Source organism: Musa acuminata, chromosome BXJ3-8, assembly GCF_036884655.1.
Source record: "Musa acuminata AAA Group cultivar baxijiao chromosome BXJ3-8, Cavendish_Baxijiao_AAA, whole genome shotgun sequence".
Lineage (NCBI taxonomy): Eukaryota > Viridiplantae > Streptophyta > Magnoliopsida > Zingiberales > Musaceae > Musa > Musa acuminata.
This window is the reverse complement of record NC_088356.1, coordinates 48,052,817-48,071,628: the sequence shown is the minus strand read 5'-3', so window position 1 is coordinate 48,071,628 and position 18,812 is coordinate 48,052,817. Positions and strand designations below refer to the sequence as shown.

At 39.7% G+C, this 18,812-nt stretch overlaps 4 protein-coding genes across 5 annotated transcripts; 1 reads left to right on the top strand and 3 right to left on the bottom strand.

Moving 5' to 3' along the window:
• Positions 1 to 546: 546 nt before the first annotated feature.
• Positions 547 to 4,290, bottom strand: LOC135645181 (probable transmembrane ascorbate ferrireductase 4). Its single transcript, XM_065163312.1, has 5 exons — positions 4,028 to 4,290; positions 3,886 to 3,937; positions 3,611 to 3,816; positions 2,496 to 2,789; positions 547 to 1,019 (listed from the first exon to the last, which is right to left on the bottom strand). Exons 1-5 carry the CDS (start codon positions 4,205 to 4,207, stop codon positions 969 to 971), a joined length of 783 nt encoding a protein of 260 aa, XP_065019384.1. The 5' UTR covers positions 4,208 to 4,290; the 3' UTR covers positions 547 to 968.
• A 2,582-nt stretch (positions 4,291 to 6,872) lies between these two features.
• Positions 6,873 to 8,282, top strand: LOC103995919 (probable calcium-binding protein CML14). Its single transcript, XM_009416661.3, has one exon. It carries the CDS (start codon positions 7,582 to 7,584, stop codon positions 8,074 to 8,076), a length of 495 nt encoding a protein of 164 aa, XP_009414936.1. The 5' UTR covers positions 6,873 to 7,581; the 3' UTR covers positions 8,077 to 8,282.
• Positions 8,283 to 8,600: 318 nt separating this feature from the next.
• Positions 8,601 to 17,746, bottom strand: LOC135645023 (uncharacterized). 2 transcript variants are annotated; one of them, XM_065163050.1, is made up of 9 exons: positions 17,469 to 17,746; positions 15,166 to 15,280; positions 14,919 to 15,019; positions 13,267 to 13,392; positions 13,015 to 13,135; positions 12,829 to 12,913; positions 9,860 to 9,973; positions 9,735 to 9,774; positions 8,601 to 8,933 (listed from the first exon to the last, which is right to left on the bottom strand). In XM_065163050.1, the coding sequence occupies exons 1-9, from the start codon at positions 17,646 to 17,648 to the stop codon at positions 8,781 to 8,783; spliced, it is 1,035 nt and encodes a 344-aa protein (XP_065019122.1). In that variant the 5' UTR covers positions 17,649 to 17,746; the 3' UTR covers positions 8,601 to 8,780. The 2 variants fall into 2 exon arrangements, with proteins under 2 accessions (XP_065019122.1, XP_065019123.1); XM_065163051.1 differs by lacking the exon at positions 17,469 to 17,746 and adding an exon at positions 15,547 to 17,446.
• Positions 17,747 to 17,794: 48 nt separating this feature from the next.
• On the bottom strand, positions 17,795 to 18,556 carry LOC103996463 (E3 ubiquitin-protein ligase PUB23-like). Its single transcript, XM_009417386.3, has one exon. The coding sequence runs from the start codon at positions 18,554 to 18,556 to the stop codon at positions 17,795 to 17,797; it is 762 nt and encodes a 253-aa protein (XP_009415661.2).
• Between the last annotated feature and the right edge of the window lie 256 nt (positions 18,557 to 18,812).

Here is an 18,812-nt window from a genome sequence, read left to right as displayed (position 1 = left end):
AAAGAGTATCTTTCATCCTTCTTTATTATAATATAGAATCTTTCTTTCACTTCTCTGTAGTAAAACATATAGAATTAATTAATGATATTTTTATTGAATCTTTAATCATCTCACAACCTTTGGACATTGCATAATTTTGTGAAGAAGAATTAATCTAGATTATCATACATAAGACATAAATGTAAGAAATAGTAAATATAAGGTTTGCATAGTTCAACATTAAGGAGAATTTTCATGGTAATAGAAGCATGGATTAAAACAAGAACCACATCCAACTCTGTTGCTTTATTTCAGGCTTTCTCTTACCTACTAATCTTTGCTTCAGAATAAAGACTTTATATGAATAATGAATCAACTGGTTTAATTGGTTGGAATAATTCAATCAATCAACTGTTTTGAATTTACTATGCTTAATCAAGTTGATCTCAATGAACTGCTTTGAACTTGCAATATAAGATCAATGATTCCACACTATGACCTCTTTATGTCAGTGTTCTGATCTAACCACATACACAGAGAGAGCTTCAACTTGATCTAGATGAACTCTTCACAACTTTCAGTATTTAATGAATGATTCCACAAAATGAACTCTTTTGAACATACACTTATATTTGTTGGTATTTAACCAAATCCACTGAACAGAAAGATCTGAATAAATTCTTTACTCAGATTCTTATCTCAAAAAGAAAGAAGAGCTATTCAAGTTGATTTCAGTGAAATCAGTATTTGAACATGCAGTATCAGCATTGCATCAGTCAAACTGCGAGACTACATGAATGATGATGAGCAGCAACTCGCTCACCTTCTGTTAAGTTTTATCATGAGCAGATCACTCATTCAAAGGTCTTCACCATCACGGTGGGCAGCTTGATGGATGGAATCAGAAACACGGTCAAAATTCATTGATCTTGTTCTTCCTCACTTTTTTGCTCCCTTTCTGTGCTTCATTCTAGGATTCGGTAGGCCATCTACAGCGACAAGCGTTGAACACCACTCACACCATAGCCGATCCTTGTTGTCTGTCATCGACAATAAAAAATGTTAACACTTTTGCATGATTCTAATTAAAACCATAAGTACATCTGTCCATATTACTGCTTGGGTGTTCTTGGTCCAGATGCAGGAGCTTCTCTGACTCCAATGAGTTTGGGATAAGAGTCAAAAGAATTGAACAGATATCAAGGAAGGAATCCACACTTCACCTTTCCCTCTACCTTTAACTTTCAAGTGGGTTGGGCAGAATAAGAACCTGTTGCCTCTAGATTTTGGCTGTGGATTCCAAAACCAAGAATAGATTCCATATTGAACATTGAAAAGGATGCAAACAACGTGAACATTGACATAGTGAGTCCTTGTTCATTACTGTGATTTGCTTAAAGAACTTCAAGACATAAAAATCGATCCCCAAGACCCATCATCTACAAAATCGTTTGGAAAGCGAAGGTAGCCTGAGCTCCAGTGAGATTGATATTAATATGAAATCTAGCTGTTAGGAAGCATGCAGAAGCAAGATATAAAGTACACCGAGTCCAAACTAAACTGATCAAAACTAGCATACATGCTAATCAGACACTATTATAACATAGGAAGTTTAAGTTCATTGAGTTATGGGTTATATATCAGCCCAACTCTCTTTTAATTTCTACATCATATGGGATTATTCTTATAACTCAATATTCATCTCACATATAAATATATTTCTGTTGTCCCTCTAAAATCATCATTTCTGCATGCTTTAGTTATATAATCTTATTCATAATTTTGTTGACTGATGTTACTCTCTAAAGTTTGATGGTAGCTATCGTTTACTGAATTCCATATTATTAATGTATAATAAAATTTATTCCAAATTAATTCTTACTGTGCTTGAACAGGGCATTTTACAAGGCACAAGGAAGTCACATAGAACCCATTATAATGAAGTGAAAGTAAATGATATGCTTATTTGTCCAACTTGAGTTATAGATGAGCTAAAACCTATATAATATTTCTTGGGGTGGCATTCGACTCTCAAGCATCTGCAGTGGTTTTATAGTACTGTAAGCTGCCGATCAAACATGTTTGGTATTGCAATACCATTATATTGGTTCAAACATATACTACAGAAGCCTTCAAGGCTTTAAGAACAGGATCCATGAAACTTCCTTCCATGAAGTCACCACAAATTGTTATTGAAAGAACTAAAAACAAGAACTACATTTTATTTGACACTTCAGAAACATGGAAAAAACATAAGATACTAAATGGAAATCCTAGCTATCTAAGTAATGTTTGCCTGGATACACCTTTAACCAACCAGATCTGCCTGAGCTGCACCTAGTAGATCACAAATTTTGTGTTCTTGTGATGAACAGGGGACACATGCTTCCTACTATGTCACCGAGCGGAAGTAAACCAAAGAAACATTACTCCAAAACTGGTGGCTAAGATGAGAGAAAACTATCTTCTTATGAGAAAACAAATTTTGAGTTAAGGTGTTCTCCATCAGAACTAACCATGGTACTGGTGCTGCTCCCCTTGTGCTTTGCAGGGATTAAAGTGAAGACAACAAGCCCACAGTGGATGGCGAGAGTGAGGCCAAGAACATTGATGAGGGTGAACTCCAAGGAGGACCCTGGGATGCCATGTTTGGTGTGAAGGAAGGCCATCTTCTCCATGAGGCCGGACTCTGCTGTAGCTACAGCCAAGCTGTAGGTGAAGATGCCAATGAAGATGTGCCACGGCAGCAACAATGTTCTTGCCTGTCGTCCCTCTCCCCTGGTCCAGAAGCTGAGGAACCCCATTGTCCACTGGCAGAAGCAACACAAAGAGATGGAGTCTTACAATAGTTGGTCGTCGAAATGCATGCTTGCAAACCAAACCAAAATATTAAGTAATTAGGTTTAGTATCTAATGCTTCTTACAAGCAGGTTGAACATTATCAAAAATAAGTTCAATAGACCAAATCAAACGTCATGTTAGATTTTTCACCCCTTTAAACCTGAGAATTAGTAGTAAGGCTTGAATTCAGCTTAATTACTTTTGGATTGTTTTCTTGAAATTCTTTTACTTTGTCTTGAAAGAACACAATGGTCATAGAAGCTACAAGTTAAGAATAGACAGAACAATTTCAATCAGCAAAACTGCACTTTCAGAAAACTTAATCTCCATCAATCAAGCTTTGATTTGGCAATAATACCCTCTTGCTGATGGCATTTTGCTATTTTGAATCTTGGTAATCCATGATTAATAGTATGGACATTGATGGGAGAAGAACAAGTGACGATCTTGATATTTTGAGGAACATACATACTAACTTGAGGATTGTAAAGGGAAAAATGTTAAATTCTATGTTATTGCAAGGATAGACATGCAAAACACCTTAAAGTTAGAACAATTCTATGTTAGATTCTATGTTATTTCTGGGGGCATGCATAGTGAGGGATTCGATGAACATCTAGAAGGCATTCTAGATGGATGTCTGCCAACCAGATATGACCCAGTAGCAGGGCCTATCAAGTAGTGGATTACGATCGGATGTCCACCGTACCGGAGGCCGGAGGTGCAGCAGCGAGAAAGACGGAAGGAGAGCGCGCGACAGGAAGAGAGAGAGAGAGAGAGAAGGATGGACCTGGGCGGCGAAGAGGAGAAGGCAGAGCAGACCCATCCAGGAGTGCAGGCTGTGGAAGTTGGCGAGGACCCCCTTGTTGCCCTTGAACTTGGTCCACACCCCGGCGACGCCGAAACCCAGAGCCGCCCCCTGCAGCCAGAGGTGCGCTGCCTTCCTCGGGCCCCGTGCCCAACCCAAGCCCACCCCCCACCTGTGCGCCAGTATACCTGCCAAGCGACCAACCACATTAACCATCTCCTCCCCATCCAAAGGCTACAGGGGATTGCGCCGGTTACCTTCGCCGCCGAAGAGGATGAAGCCGATGACCATGAGGAGAGTGTGGAGGACCTGAGGCAAAGCAGAGCAGGGAAGCGAGAGTGAGGGCGCTTCGATCCTTGCTCAAGGAGGGAGAAAGGGAGAAGAAGATGGTGCATTTACAAAGTATATGTGGTCGAAGTGCGCAACGGCGGTGGCGGTGGCGGTGGCGGTGGCGCCGCCGTCGACGGATGAGGAATAGAAGCGCAGAAAGATGGTGGTGCGGAAGGCGAGCGCCCACAGGAGGACGAGAACGGCCACCAGCAGAGCCGAGATGTGAGAGAGAACAATGCTCACGGCCATTTCGACCCTCCCTCTTTCTCTCTCTCTGTACTCCTTTAGATCTGCACAACCAAACCGATGCCCTATAAATTACTATATCGCTTTGAGCCTAATATAAATTATAAATAGGATTATTTGACCAGGCCAAGCAAAAAAAAAAGATCAACTTGATCTCCTAACTTAATTATGTCAGGAGATCAAGTTGATCTTTTTTTAGGGCAAGCAAAAAAGATCGATCATGGTGTTGATCTTTTAGCATCAATTATTATTATTAAATTTAATTATCAATCCATATTATATATTGAATCAAATTAATCTATCTCACTTTCTTAAAGTTACTGTGGCTTCGATCTTCGAGGAGGTATAGAAACACAGATCTCTTTATGTCTGGTGATATTGACCTTATTAATTCTGTACGTATATCTCTTCTGACGAGGATAATAATGGCGATAAGACTCAGACTGACGTCAGCTGCCTCAGATGATGCCTCACGCCTCGATCGACCTGACAGCACCTAGTCAAACGGATCGGAACGTCGGCCGAGATGCAGTAACGTCTTGCTCAGGCCTAATCCTTCACGCCACGCCAATACCACTGTCAGACGTGACCGGGAGTACGATCTCGCTCCCTGCAAAATAGGCACACCAGACACGGTAAGTCACCCTATAAAAACCCCGCTCCTAAGGGGGAGAGGGATAAAAAAAAAAGGACCTCTTCACTCCATTTGACTTGATCGTCGAAGGGGTCGGGCCGAGCTTCGACCCGACCTGTGTGCAGGTACGGAGACGGAGCTGCTTCCCCCCAACGCCGAGGAGAGGAATCCTTCCCTATGAGACGTCCCGACAAGCCCCGACGTGATCCGATCCGCGCGACCGCCCACATCAGCGACCCCGAGAGATCTTGAGCAAGATCCTCGTCATCCGGATCCGAACCGAGCCACGTCGGCCCCAAAGCCGCGGAGTTGTTTACACAAACATCTTCTTTTCATGGTTCATCTAAAATTTAGATTAGATTAATCAATACAAAGTATCTAAATTACCTCTATCATCTTAAAAGAAAATTTCTGTAGATATATTCGTTAATTGTATGTTAAGGCCAAAAAAAAAAAATTGTCTAAGTTTTATATCATAAAAGGATAAAGAAAAAAAGTTTTATATCATCATTAGTTGGCGGCAGTCAATGCATCGATGAAAGGCGTGACGGAGTCTTTATTTGTTTTCCTTTGTGTAAGCCTTTGGGTTGGGAGGAATACTTTGATGTGCTCTATGGTTTGATCCAACTCGATCGAAAGTAAATCTAACCAAACTCACCCATAGATTCAAGAAAACTCGAGAAATATCACTAGAATTGTTTTTTTATCAATATCATTGCTTCTAGAAGCTTAAGCTAATGCCATTGATGAGATAAATTATCATAAATATGATTTGGATAAGTTTGGAATATAACACCTTCAATTCTAATGTCATCAAAATATCTTCAACGATTTAGCGATGGACGATACATGAATAGGTTTTGTTTTACGATCGAAATTATTTCTTCTAAATCCTTAGCCATAAATCATAGACTAATCAAGAGAAATAGTAAACAAAGCGTAGATAACTACTATAAAATTAATCTTTATCGAGACATCTTAATGATTAGTGCACAAATGAATAATTACATTGATTAATGTAATAAAAACATATAGCACTCATGCAAAAGCACTTAAGCATCTTTATATAAATATCTTAGGCTCGAGTCATAAATTATAGATTAATCAGGAAAAATAATTAAAAAAATTATAGATAATAATTACTATAAAATTAATCTCTATCGGAACGAAGTTCGGATCATCTTATATGTCGATTATATAATATAATATAATTTTTTTTAGTTTTCGGGGAAAGATCGCTAAAAAAAAAACGATATATTAGATAAGATAAACTGCTTAATACAACCGCATAGATTTAATATAAAATCAATGGCCATTAATGAGTGTGTTACATTTTAAATCAAACCATATAAAGTTGTAATCAAATTCTGACACTAGAGATACATTCAAATCAAATTTAAAGTTCAATTCAATAGTAGTAGAAGATGCAGAATGCAACTATCTTACTACCACCAATGTGAAGGCAAACCTCAGTTGTCATAAAGCTGTAGGAACTTATTCTCTTCCCAACTAACCATCACAGACAGTCTATGAGAGTTGCATCTAATTCCCATCTCAGTAGCTACTGACACATTGTAATTATTCCCCATCAACATGCTACCATTATTCAGGCCAACTGTGTTCCTCCTCAGTTTGCATCCGATTCCATATTCCATCTTTCTGGAATCCAAGACTTTTGCTATAAATACCTCAAGCCATGGGGTTGAGCTTCTCAAGCTAAGCTAAGCACCAAACTCCACTCGGTAGGTAGCTTCGTCTCCTGTGAGAAGGAAGAATGGCGTCACTGAAGGCTGCGAGACCTGCTGGGATTACGGCGCCGAGCAAAGAGCCGGCCAAGGTCGGAGAGGGCCCCGTGAAGCCGCCGGCGGCGTCGAGGCAGGCACCGAAAAAACCCGAGAAGCCCCGCGAGCCCAAGAAGAAGGTATCCATGTCGTTGCACCAAAGAGAATCTTATAATTTATGTTAATTCTGAAAGAGAATTCCCAGTGATATCCTTCTCCTACAGGCAAGGAGTGGCAAACCGAGCACCAAAAACTGATGATGGATGGCAGCAACAACAACAACAAAAGTGTGTTTTATCTTCAGATTTCAGCGTTTGTGTTCTATCACTGTACTCTGGATGTTGCTGCTGTCGTGGTGTGAGCTTGTGATGTGAAGTGGTTGAAGTCTGCTTTGATGTTGTGCTCAGCCGTGCAAGAAAGTAATGTAGAATCATCACCATGGTATGATGAAATAAACTGCTAATTTACTGCACACTTTGGGATTTCTTTTCTTGTTCTGAGATATATGTGTTGGATCTCACTGATATTTCATTATATATATATATATATCTTTGGCATTTAAAATTTTGTGAAAATATGAAAGTTATTTTATATAATTATTTTTATTTGAGATATCTTTTCAACTCAGTAGTAATGGATAGTGTGTTTATATTTTTTATATTTAAAAGATAAAAAAAATTTTGATGAAATATGTTGAGATGATATCCATCAAACAAAATGTTGTCGGCAAAACTAAGTCAAACCACCGCGTTCGCTAACCACTCTGTCCCTCTGTCCCTCTGTCCATCTTTTGGAAAAGAAGAGAACCTACGTGCGCAACGGCCACCGCCCACCACCTCAAACCTCTCGCAGCCGCTCAATCGAACCGCCACCGCTCCTCTCCTCTCCTCTCCTCCTCTTGCCACCATCAGCAACACCACATCGACCATCGGCATTGAGGTTGTCGGAGGTGAACGAGATCGATGGGTGGCGGCCGGCTGCAGGGCGAGCAGTTGAAGCAACTGCGCAACATATTCGATCGCTTCGACATGGACGGGGACGGCAGCCTGACCCAGCTGGAGCTCGCTGCCCTCCTCCGCTCCCTCGGCCTCAAGCCCGACGGCGACCAGATCCACGCGATGCTCGCAGGCATGGACGCCAACGGCAACGGCACCGTGGAGTTCGACGAGCTCGCGGCGGCGCTCGCGCCCGTCATGACCGAGCAGGCCATGGTCGACCAGAAGCAGCTCCTGGAGGTCTTCCGCTGCTTCGACCGGGACGGCAACGGGTTCATATCGGCGGCGGAGCTGGCGCGGTCCATGGCGCGCATGGGCCAGCCTCTGACCTTCGTCGAGCTCACCGACATGATGCAGCAGGCCGATGCCGACGGCGACGGTGTCATCAGCTTCGAAGAGTTCGCCGCCGTCATGGCCAAGTCCGCCGCCGAATTCCTCGGCCTCACCCTCGTCTCCCATTGATGGCTGTTGATACTGTTACCATTACTATTTCTTTTGGTTTTGGTAGCAGTGGATTGGTGTGGAGATCAATAAATGTACAGAAGCAGAAGATGATATAATGGAGTTAGGATCACGTACAAAGCAGTCGATGAATCCATACTTCTCATTCATCGTTCCGCATGTGTGTAATGATCATTGCAGGGGCTTTGCTTTGATGTTTCACTGAACACTACCTTTGATTTCTCTTTTATTTAGCTTCCCAATAATAATTCGGCATGGATTTGATCAGGTTCTTCTGACAATGATAACAGGATCTCATGTATAGAACAAGACGAAGCTGATTTGCATGTGAGCTACAGGGTTTTGACAATCGAATCACTAGAACACGAAAAAGAAATCAGTAGAGATTTAATGCAGTATGAACTCAAATTAATTAAAAGGGCGTATGTATTTACTCCCATCGATCACAAGACCCAGAAATTTACGGAATGGATTCAGGAAGATTGCCAACTTCCTGCAATTGGCTGTGGCACAAACCGTAAGAATCAATAGAAAGCACCTTAGCCAAATCATTAAAGTCGAATTCCAATTTATCAGAGTGGTTTTCTGTCAGAACAGCGCTATCCATCCACTGACAAAAAACATGACGTTCAGAATTTGTGAGGGCAAAATATTGCAAGCTGCCTTCACATTCTCTTCCTATCCATTTCGTTCTCTTCTTCCCTCTACCTAAACCACCATCTCTGGACTGCAGAGATGGGGCTGTTCAAGAAGGGGGTGTAACGGTAGATGTATGGATTCACGGCACGACCAATCCTGGCCCAAACGCTCTGGTGATAACCAGCAGTAACTGGAGCATGGTACATGAGCTTCAGGAGCTGCATCAACAATGGAGAAGAGAAAAATTAATAAAATTAAAGAACACAACCAAATAGGGTAGTTAGGAGATCTAAATGGCGTCCACCCAAAAAAAATGGATACGATGGGCAAAGATCTCTCTCGTATGATTCACTGTGGAAGTTCCAGTAAGAGGTGAAAGTGAGATGGACAATATCGGTATGAATCCTCTTCGTACATAAGCAGAGCCAGCCATATGTTTAAACATCTCAACATACTAAATTTATCTCTATTAACCTATCAAAACTTATTATTTAATTGGTTTTTTATGTCACGATATTCCATCTTTCTCTCACACTTCCTTTTCTTTTCACATATACTATTGATTTGAAACGTTATCATGCTTATTTATATATATTAGCCTTGATTCATATAATATATACATTATATCCACCCTACAATCTAATTCAAATCTGTATCCATCATATATCCAGTATGAATTAGTAGCCATAATATGCACATATGGTTGTAGAATTTGGCATCTGTTATCTAAATCTGCATCTGCTAATTAAAAAAGGATCTGAATATGGTTTCTCCAATATCAGATCAGTTCTCACTAGTTCTAGTGGAGAATTATCTAAGCCTATCTATTATAGTCAGGCTGATGCCTAATTGTTTATTGCTATCATGGACCTGTTTTTCTGTAAGCCAGAATACAATCCACATCATAAGTTTTAAGTCTCCTGGTTGTTCAACATGGCAAGGGTGTTAACATCGAAGCCACCAACAAATAACGATGAAAATTTTGATACTGCTTCTGTTTAAGAAAAAAAGGAGCTAACCTGCCAGTATATGAACGTTTGGATAATGTTGCGTTGCAGCCTGCATCAACAAAACCACAAGTTCTATAGATCAGGATCTGAAAATTAGGAAAACAGCAAAAACAGAATAATATAAATTGACTGACGAGAATAGAGATATGATGAGAAGAAAGCCCAGAGCAATCTCAGCATTTGAACTTAGGATGTTTAATGTAGTTCCATTTGCCTCCACCCATATACAAGGCTCCTCTAAGTATTTCCTGTTCATGAAATGAGTAACCATTATTTTAGTTAATTTTTCTCATCATATATTCTTGAGCAAATAAAGCACTACAGAAAGCTCAATTAACAAATAAAGCAACCCAATATGTTATATAGATATCAACAAGTTTTCTCATATGGTCATACTAAATCAGAACTAATCAGATGATAACAGGCATCAAGTATTTTTCCCATCTCTTCTCGTGATATTTTTATCTTTCCTTACATTCTATCAACTGATACCAGAAACAGATAGGTCCCTTCGGTAGGGAGCCAAATTTAAGACATGAAATTTTAGTCAATAAAATAAAATTTACCTTAAAAAACATACTTTTGCTTAGAAACCAAAGCAACCACAAGGGAATATCTAAGCGCCCAGAAGTGGCTAGTAACATTCTGCATTTTTTGGGTTTCTACATATCAAAATATCTTAAATTTGCAACATAATGTCATAGATTCAGGAAAATCACGACCACCAGCCAACATACATGAGATTGTCTGCTGTACTAGAAAACTTCACATCAATAATGAGAAATTTGTTCATCAAGGTTCTGGGCTCGAATCCCGCCTTTGTCGTTTACCCTTTGTACCAAAAAAAAAAGTTACAAGTGAACTGAATCACACTTGTCAGGGTCGATGTAGACTAGATCACCTTTGAAACTACAAAGTGATGTCATCTTTGACATTACTGATGACATTACTGATTAATGGGCTTCGGAATAGCAGAGTCCTAGTTATTTTGATGATGACCATAATTCCCAAAACATTCTTTACCTACAGATCATCTTCTATGCAAATTAGACATTTTTTTCTCCAAAACATCTATATGCTTGCAAGTAAACCATTCCTAGAACCAAGGCTCATAATTTTGTATTGTACCGACGTATCGAGTTTTGCTCGGTATGGTATGGTACGAGCGTACTGAGCGATATGCCAAGGTGTACTGCTTGGTATATATATAAAATATTAAAATATAAAATCAATATATATAAATAATATATAAAAAAAAAGGAGGCGCATGTTGCCTCGGCAACATCGCCTCTTTTTCTTGTCCTCGTCACATTAGACAAGGAGAACAACACAGTCTACTCCTCATCTACGGCATTCGACGAAGATGTCGAAGGCCGCAAACATCTCGACCTTCGGCGAAGAAGAAGCTTAGCCACCGCCTCTCCGTTACGTCCTGGATTGGGATCGTCGAGGGAGGGCGATGCCGGATCGAGAAGCGTCAAGGTTCTTCCGATTCTCCCTCTTCTGCCTCAACACTTCTTCTTCCCTCGCTATAGCCAGGCGGGTATCGCTCAGTAGCAAGCGACAACAATCGAAATCGATCATTACCACCCGAAACAGGCCCGTATTGTCTGATACGGAGCTAGATCAACGGTACCGCCCAATAGCGGGCGGTCCATATATTGGTTTGCTAGCGAACTGATACGTATCGCCCGTATCATTCGAAATTAAAATCCTTGCCTAGAACACTCCTAAACACAAAACTACTATGAAAGTGAAAATTCTTCGAGATGAATGTTGCAAGCTCCCATTTAAAATTTTATTTGTGAGTGATCAGAATTAATCTCATGTGTTATACAGCTTTTACAAACTTTAGAGATTGAATTTGTTGGCAAAGAAAATATTGAAATTCCATGCCTTTTAATTTTCTTAGTTACTTTTCCGATGATAACTGAAAATAGCTGACTGTACACATAGTTCTGCGACAGCATACTTGGCAGGTCTCAATACTTCGCATACGTATTTGAAATTAATTTAGAACAATGGGCTCAATAAGTCAATATTTATTTTAGGTGGAACATATACCCTCCTATGCATTTCTAATAAGCCATGCCGACCAGCATGGGTCAGCACAAGTACCATAGAGCACAGAAAGGTATCAGCAGGCATCATGCCAATCCATTTAGTCATAGATTTAATGCATGGCCAAAGTTGCATCACGAAAGAGGTTATTGTTCTCTTCCTGCCAAACAAACAAAAAACAGTTGAAGCTTTAGATAATTTTGCTAAAAAGAAAGAAGGAAATAAGCAACTTGTCCCATCAATGTCAAAGGCCAACATAATTGCCTGCAAGAACCAAATAGAAAGTTGAAAAAAAAAAGAAGCATATCATGACAAACTTCTTTGGGTGACATTGACTGCTCAGTCTCACAGTAAACTATGACAAACTGAGCCCAAGTGTGCACATGACAATGCTGCTCTTTATCATAATTTTAAAAATTGGCTGCCTCAATCTTAGATCGACCATAGCCAACTAAAAATCCCAATAAAATTTTATTAGTCAGCACTAAGCAGAATATAATACATATTAGCATGCAAGATGAGCTACATATCACGTAGTAGCAAATATAATAACATAATACAATAGAAAGCAATAATGTATACAAAAAGATTGCAGGTAAATAACTAATAGGAGTCATAAAATACAAATATATAATGATAAAATAAATCATAGCACATATAAAATCATAAACTAATGCATATATGTAACTGAAACTTACATCATCAAAATTACAACATATTAAAAAAATAACTTCAGACTTCAAATTTAATTGTTTATTATGAAATAATAAAAAATTAAAAATCAGTGTTAAATATTAAAATTTTGCCGAAATACGATCCTGAAATCTGTCTCTTCCAATTTGACCAACCCAACGAGAACCCAGTTTTAGCTTAAATAGCTTATCATGTTTCCAATTCTGATTTTTAGAACAATTCTGTTAAAAATCAAGAATAGGTCATTTCAAGAATGCAAAATTTTGTCACGAAGTTTTCTAAATCTGTTTCTGGTATAAACTGTTTTGTTTCTAATGAGAAATCATTCCATCAAAATTAAGCTCATTACCTGTATAAAGTTGAACGTGCAAAATTACGCCTTAGAAATCTGGCCACATGATCAACAGCCCAACAAAACACAGGTATGAGAGCAACTGTCATTTGAAAAGCCATGAACAAGTATTAGTAAATAATGAGTATTACGGAGTTCTAGGAATTGACAAGTTAAAGGGACAAATTATTTGAAACAACTCACACTTCAAGTGTAGCTTAGATGTAATAAGTGTAATACAATATATGAAATGGATAAAATCCTTCGCTCCAATAATCGTCTGTAACCATGTCTGAATAGCAGGCAGGTTCCATGCCCTTGGTTTCTGTAGAGAAAAAATAAATAAATCATATATACACAATGGTTATGTGAAATTACCCTGCCCAACTAATATAACAGAAATAAAACTACATAACGCAGAGCTTTTAGTTGTAATTACTATTATACCAAACTCACCCCATAGACTGTGTATAGTGAACAAACTGAGGAACATGCAGTACCCAGCAATGACAACCGATATGCCTTGTTTGAAAGATTTCTTGGCGCAACTGGAAGCATTCCGAGTGTAGCAACAACTAGTACCTGACACGGGCATACTTCCAAATTAATAGAAGAGATGGGAAGCAATATAAAGAAGGCACAGCATGATACTACAATCTATGTAACAATCAACTTCAGGGAAAATATATACATATATAAAACACAAGCACTAGGATATATGAATCAAAGTTTTTTAAGATCAGATGTTAGTTACCAGTTTCTGTGAGAAAAATGCAATTTACAGAAAAAAAAAAACAAGTTTATGATCTCATCCTACATGGGAGACTTCGGAATCTACAGGATCTGCAGCATAGTAGAGCTAGCAGAAGACTGCAAAACAATTTTATAAACATGAAAGTTAATATACAAATTTTATTTGCTATTTAATCTATTATTATACATTTTTAAGCCTTGTGGGTTTAAATACATGACAACACACTGGTGCATCTTTGAGTGTCCAAACAATCATAAGATCAGATAAATTCTTCTTGTAGACACAAACATCTAGATGCCCTACAAGTCATATAGCCAAAAGTGTTCAGGCTCATGGTCCCCAGCCCATATATGTTCCCAGTGCATACTGAATAACCACATGGTAATAGCCCCTCCTGGGCCCTACCCACAACCATTTTTGTCCCCAGCCCATCTAGTTTGTACTTATCTAAATGTACACACATTATAAATATGCACACAAGGACATTTACTGGGCCCTACCCACAACCATTTTTGTTCCACTTCAACCTCCTGACAAACTAAGCTAAAGAAGCAACAGCAGAAAGATGGGAACAAGAAATGAACAAATTTACCATAGACAAAGATAAAACCCACCAAATTTCTTCACGTCATCAGGTTATCTTGCGCTCCTATGAAATGAGCTAAGATACAAAAAAAGACTCTAGTTCACATTATATATTTTCTTCAACCCTACATTGATTGTGAAAAAAAAAGATACCATCCGTTCCATAATTTTTTTTCAGAATTATAAAAAGCTTAACAAGGAAAACTGAAGTCCAAGCTCACAACAAAGAACTAATTATTCCACTATGTTTCTTGATATCCACTTGAGTGTACCTGATCGATAAGAAAAATCTTGTCTAATAAGAACATCAATTGGGACCTGCTCTGATTGAAACAATTATTGCTTGATCACTCAAACGATTGCAGATTGTGCAAAGCTATGCTGATTGGAAAACAGGCTTCTTATTTTACTCAACGGATGCAGATCTAGCAGCTACATCAATGTAAACCTACTCTTTAAAAATGCACAAGGCTCCCATTAATGCAGGGTTTGGGAAGGGTGGATGTACACAACCTTAGCTCTCTATTTTGGTATTGCGTTACATGCATTCTTCAACGCGCTTATATTCTATGTGTACATTCTATAAGAATAATGAATTTAGAGCAGGTATGTTGATTACAAATTCTATCAAAGACTGAAATATCATTTAAAGAAGAACACAATCAAGCACAATATGCCATAAACAAAGACAAAATCCCTGGCAATCAAACACTAGTAGTATGTGCTAGTACTTGTGTTTGGCCATTTGGCAAGGAAATGTTTTACATACCCAAGCATTGACAGAAAATTGTATAGATCGTTGATCCAGCCTCAATGAATTTACGTTCCTTCCTGTTGATGGAGCTCTTCCAATACTTCCACTACCGGACCCTGGACAACATGTTTAAAGTTCAAAGATATGTTTTCTTTTCTAAAAAAGGATGCCTAAGATATGTCTGTACAAAATCTAAAAGGAATTTCTATGGCAGAATATTGTACAGTATAAAAAATGAAAAGCCTTCTGAGTTCCAATCCACCTGAATTTTGTGGCCTCAAATTTTGAGCAGTAGTTTGCGATGAAGGTCCATCTGATGCTCTTGATGATTGAGAAGAACTAGTGGAAGACATGGCCTCCACAACTAGATCAGGATCCTAGAATATAAATTGTGATCAGAACATGAAAGGCAAACTATGTAATTATATTTTGGGTCATCTTGCAACATTAGCTGCTTTTGGAAGTAGCTACAAGCTATAAAGGCAATCTGTGGATAAGTAGCTTCAGTTATGCAAAGATTACCCATATGTACATATTATACAAGTCAGATTATGGAAGATCATCAATTTATACAGGCAGACTGTCCATTTTGGAGAATTTTAGTTGTTTGACCAAAAGAAAGTCCTTCAATTCCCAAGAATACCTGTCTGCATTATTTTGCGAAGATACCAGATTTGAAATGAATGGGTCGACCAATGTCCAATCTAGCTTTAAAAAATTCTAAACCATTATGATTACCAACAGACAATCAAGATAATAACCAGTGTAAAAATCTGAAAAGCAGTTAAAAACCTCACACAGACTGTCCATTCTTTATGTTAACATTAGAAATAACAAAATTGAAAAATGAAGCATGAGAAGTAGATCAATCAGGTAGTGGAGCAGTGACGGTTGAAGGCCAGAAAGGGTGGACAAGGCAGGCATGTGAAGAGATACGTTCACTGCCAGTGTTAGCTTAACGAAGGTAACAGAAGACATCACAACCGAATGGCCAACAAATATGATGTGAGTGGTTCAAACATCTTGAGGTGGACCTTACCCACTGCTGTCCAGGTGTGTCTGTGTGGACCGTGTGCATGTCATCATTTTCCGATTGGGAAGCCAGAATTTCAGGGTCAAGAACGATAAATTTTTCCATCAAATCCACAAAATCAAGTTCAAGTCTGGAATATAAAAAATTCAAGAAGTACTAGCCCCATAGCTTAATAGGCAAGCAGGAAAAGAATAGATGTTACCACCGCCTGCTTTAGATCCGACTGTGTGCAGGCTCTGCATGAGAGAGGGAAAAGGAAAAGAAAAGGAAGATTTCTAATCATTATATTTAGGTGAGGAGAAGGAAGAGGCAAAGAGAGAGAGAGAGAGAGAGAGAGAGGGAGAGGGAGGGCAGAAAATGAGGGATGCAATGTATCAGCAACTTTAGAATTTGAATTGAAAATTATGTCGATCAAATCAAAATAACCGAAATGTTATAAATCCTAACTCAATTAGGTTTAAGGTTGTCACTGTATGTGATGGGCCCTAATTTTGATTCATACCCATCTGAATCAGGGCCAAACCAGTCCTTGGTCAGGATATGGTTCATCAATAGGTATAACCATAAACATCCCATGAGGCTGATATATGATAATCATTTGACTGGAAGTCAAAATCTTGTACCTTCAAGAACACCAATATCGTAGCCTAGCGATTAAACATGACAATAAATAATCTCATCAAATAAAAAAATTTTAAGCTAGATGATAATTTCAGATTTCAGCATAGCTTAAAAGTAAAACCACCAACACCGGGACCTATTTGATCTAGTTGGAGTTGGAATTTTTGCTATGTTAACGAGGAGCATGAAAGAGTCCTGCCCATTTGCCTCTTAGAATCCCACTAGCAGACGACAAACATTGACTTGAAGCTTTAACATTATCCATAGTAATTGATTATTTATCATGTTATACTCATCTTCCAAGCATAGATTCCATCAAAGAATATTAACACCAGTTGGGGATTGTTGAACAAAATTGACAAGGCAACGGATTCATGGACTCATGAGAAAAGAATATTAATTATAAATAAGCGAAAGCCAAAACTAAGCATCATAGAATTAAGTTAAAATCCATATAAACACATCAAACTCCAAGAGAGAAGTACAAGTATTAGACAGTAAAAGATGAAGCCCTTAGGTGTCACCACAAAAGCTAAACCAGAAATTAACAACTTGCTGGTTTCATATGAAGAACAAGAATCGAACCTTTCACTTATAGAAGCAAAAAGCTGCGGATCTCGACATCAAAAAAATGCTGAAAAGCATACCATAACTTAAAACATAAATTTTCATCAAATTAGCCAAAGCAACTGAAAACCACCAAAAAAATTTGCCAACGACTAAACCTTAGTTCACGAACACATTACTTTCTCAACGACAACCGAAAACGAACTGACAGATCCCACAAAAGGACAACCTCTCCGCGATCTTCGCCTTGGCTTAGCCATCAAGAAACGACGAAGGAGCAAGAATGGATCAAATCAATCCGATGAGAAACCAAGAAAGGAAAGGAAGAGTGATCGAAGGTGTACGATAAACCGCTGGTAGAACTTGCGCTTGAAGTGGTCGACGACGTCGGATCGAGCGGCCATGTGGGGCGGGATCAGGACGTTGGACCAGTACTCCGCCCATCGGGGATCGTTGTCGTAGTCGTACGCCGCCGCCGCGATCCTCTTCAGCCGCTGCGGATCCCTGTCCTCCTCCTCCCCCATGGCCTTCTCTCTCCGGATTCGCGGCGATGGATCGACGAAGAACGAGAGGCGGGGGAATTTTTAGGTGGCTTTACTTTGGTCTTCTCTCGTCGCGGTCGGGAATCTTCTTAAACCCACGATTTAGGTCTTCGAGCAAATGGGTCGCGCTAACGGAGCTTTTCGTGGATCGGATCTATCTTCGTGGATCCGAAATCAAAACTGGTCCGATCACCAACCGATTCGGACTCATATTGCGTGTTGATTACAGAGTATCTTTTGTCGTATCGCGAGAAAACGGTCATTAATGTTTGGAAGCTTCGGATCCGACAAAACCTCACACTCATCATCTCCTGCAGGACCTCGGTGGTGGCGGAGTAGCTGCACGGCGACGACAGAATCCTGACCCCTTCATCGTCCGCCAGCGACGAGACCCGGAGGGACCACTTCGAAGCGGTCGTGATGCCGGCGGCACGGCCCACGAGCTCAGCCCTTCCGTCTGCGCTCGCGCACAGTTGGCTCAGCACCCCCAGGTTGAGCTCCGTCGTCGTCAGCTCAAGCTCCACAATCTCCTTCACTCCACCGGCCTCTACTATCTTGATTCGATTCCTTCCCCATCCGCGTGCATGTAGCAGGACCTGCAGCGCGGCTTTGGTTGCTTGTTGAGAGATCCGATCGCGGACGAGGGATAACACAGCTCGGAAGAAATCGGGCTTCAGTTGCTCTAACACTCTCGAATCTGCTGCCTGGATCACGGACTTCAAGACCAGAGTTGCCGTCGATCTCATGTCGCGGTTGTCCCCCGCACCATGCAGCAAGATCCATGTCATCGAGTCGATGATGCGGCGATCGCCGTCGACAATGGGTTTCAAGTCATCAGGAGGCACTCGGAGGGAGCGGAGGACACCGAGCGCCACGTCGATCCGATCCATTTGTTTCCGCAAGCATCGATCACGTCCGCATATTGCAACAATAATCTAATTCGAAAACATTTTCTAATATTTTACTGTCATTAATGTTGATTTTTATTAAGAATATAGATTAATATATCATAAAATTATATCGAGATCTTATCTAATGATCCAATTCGACATTTTATATAGATAATTAGCAAATTATTGAGACACTCAACTAAAGAACTGCTAGGATAGACTGGGAGATTTTAAACCTGAATCTGTCAATCTTGTA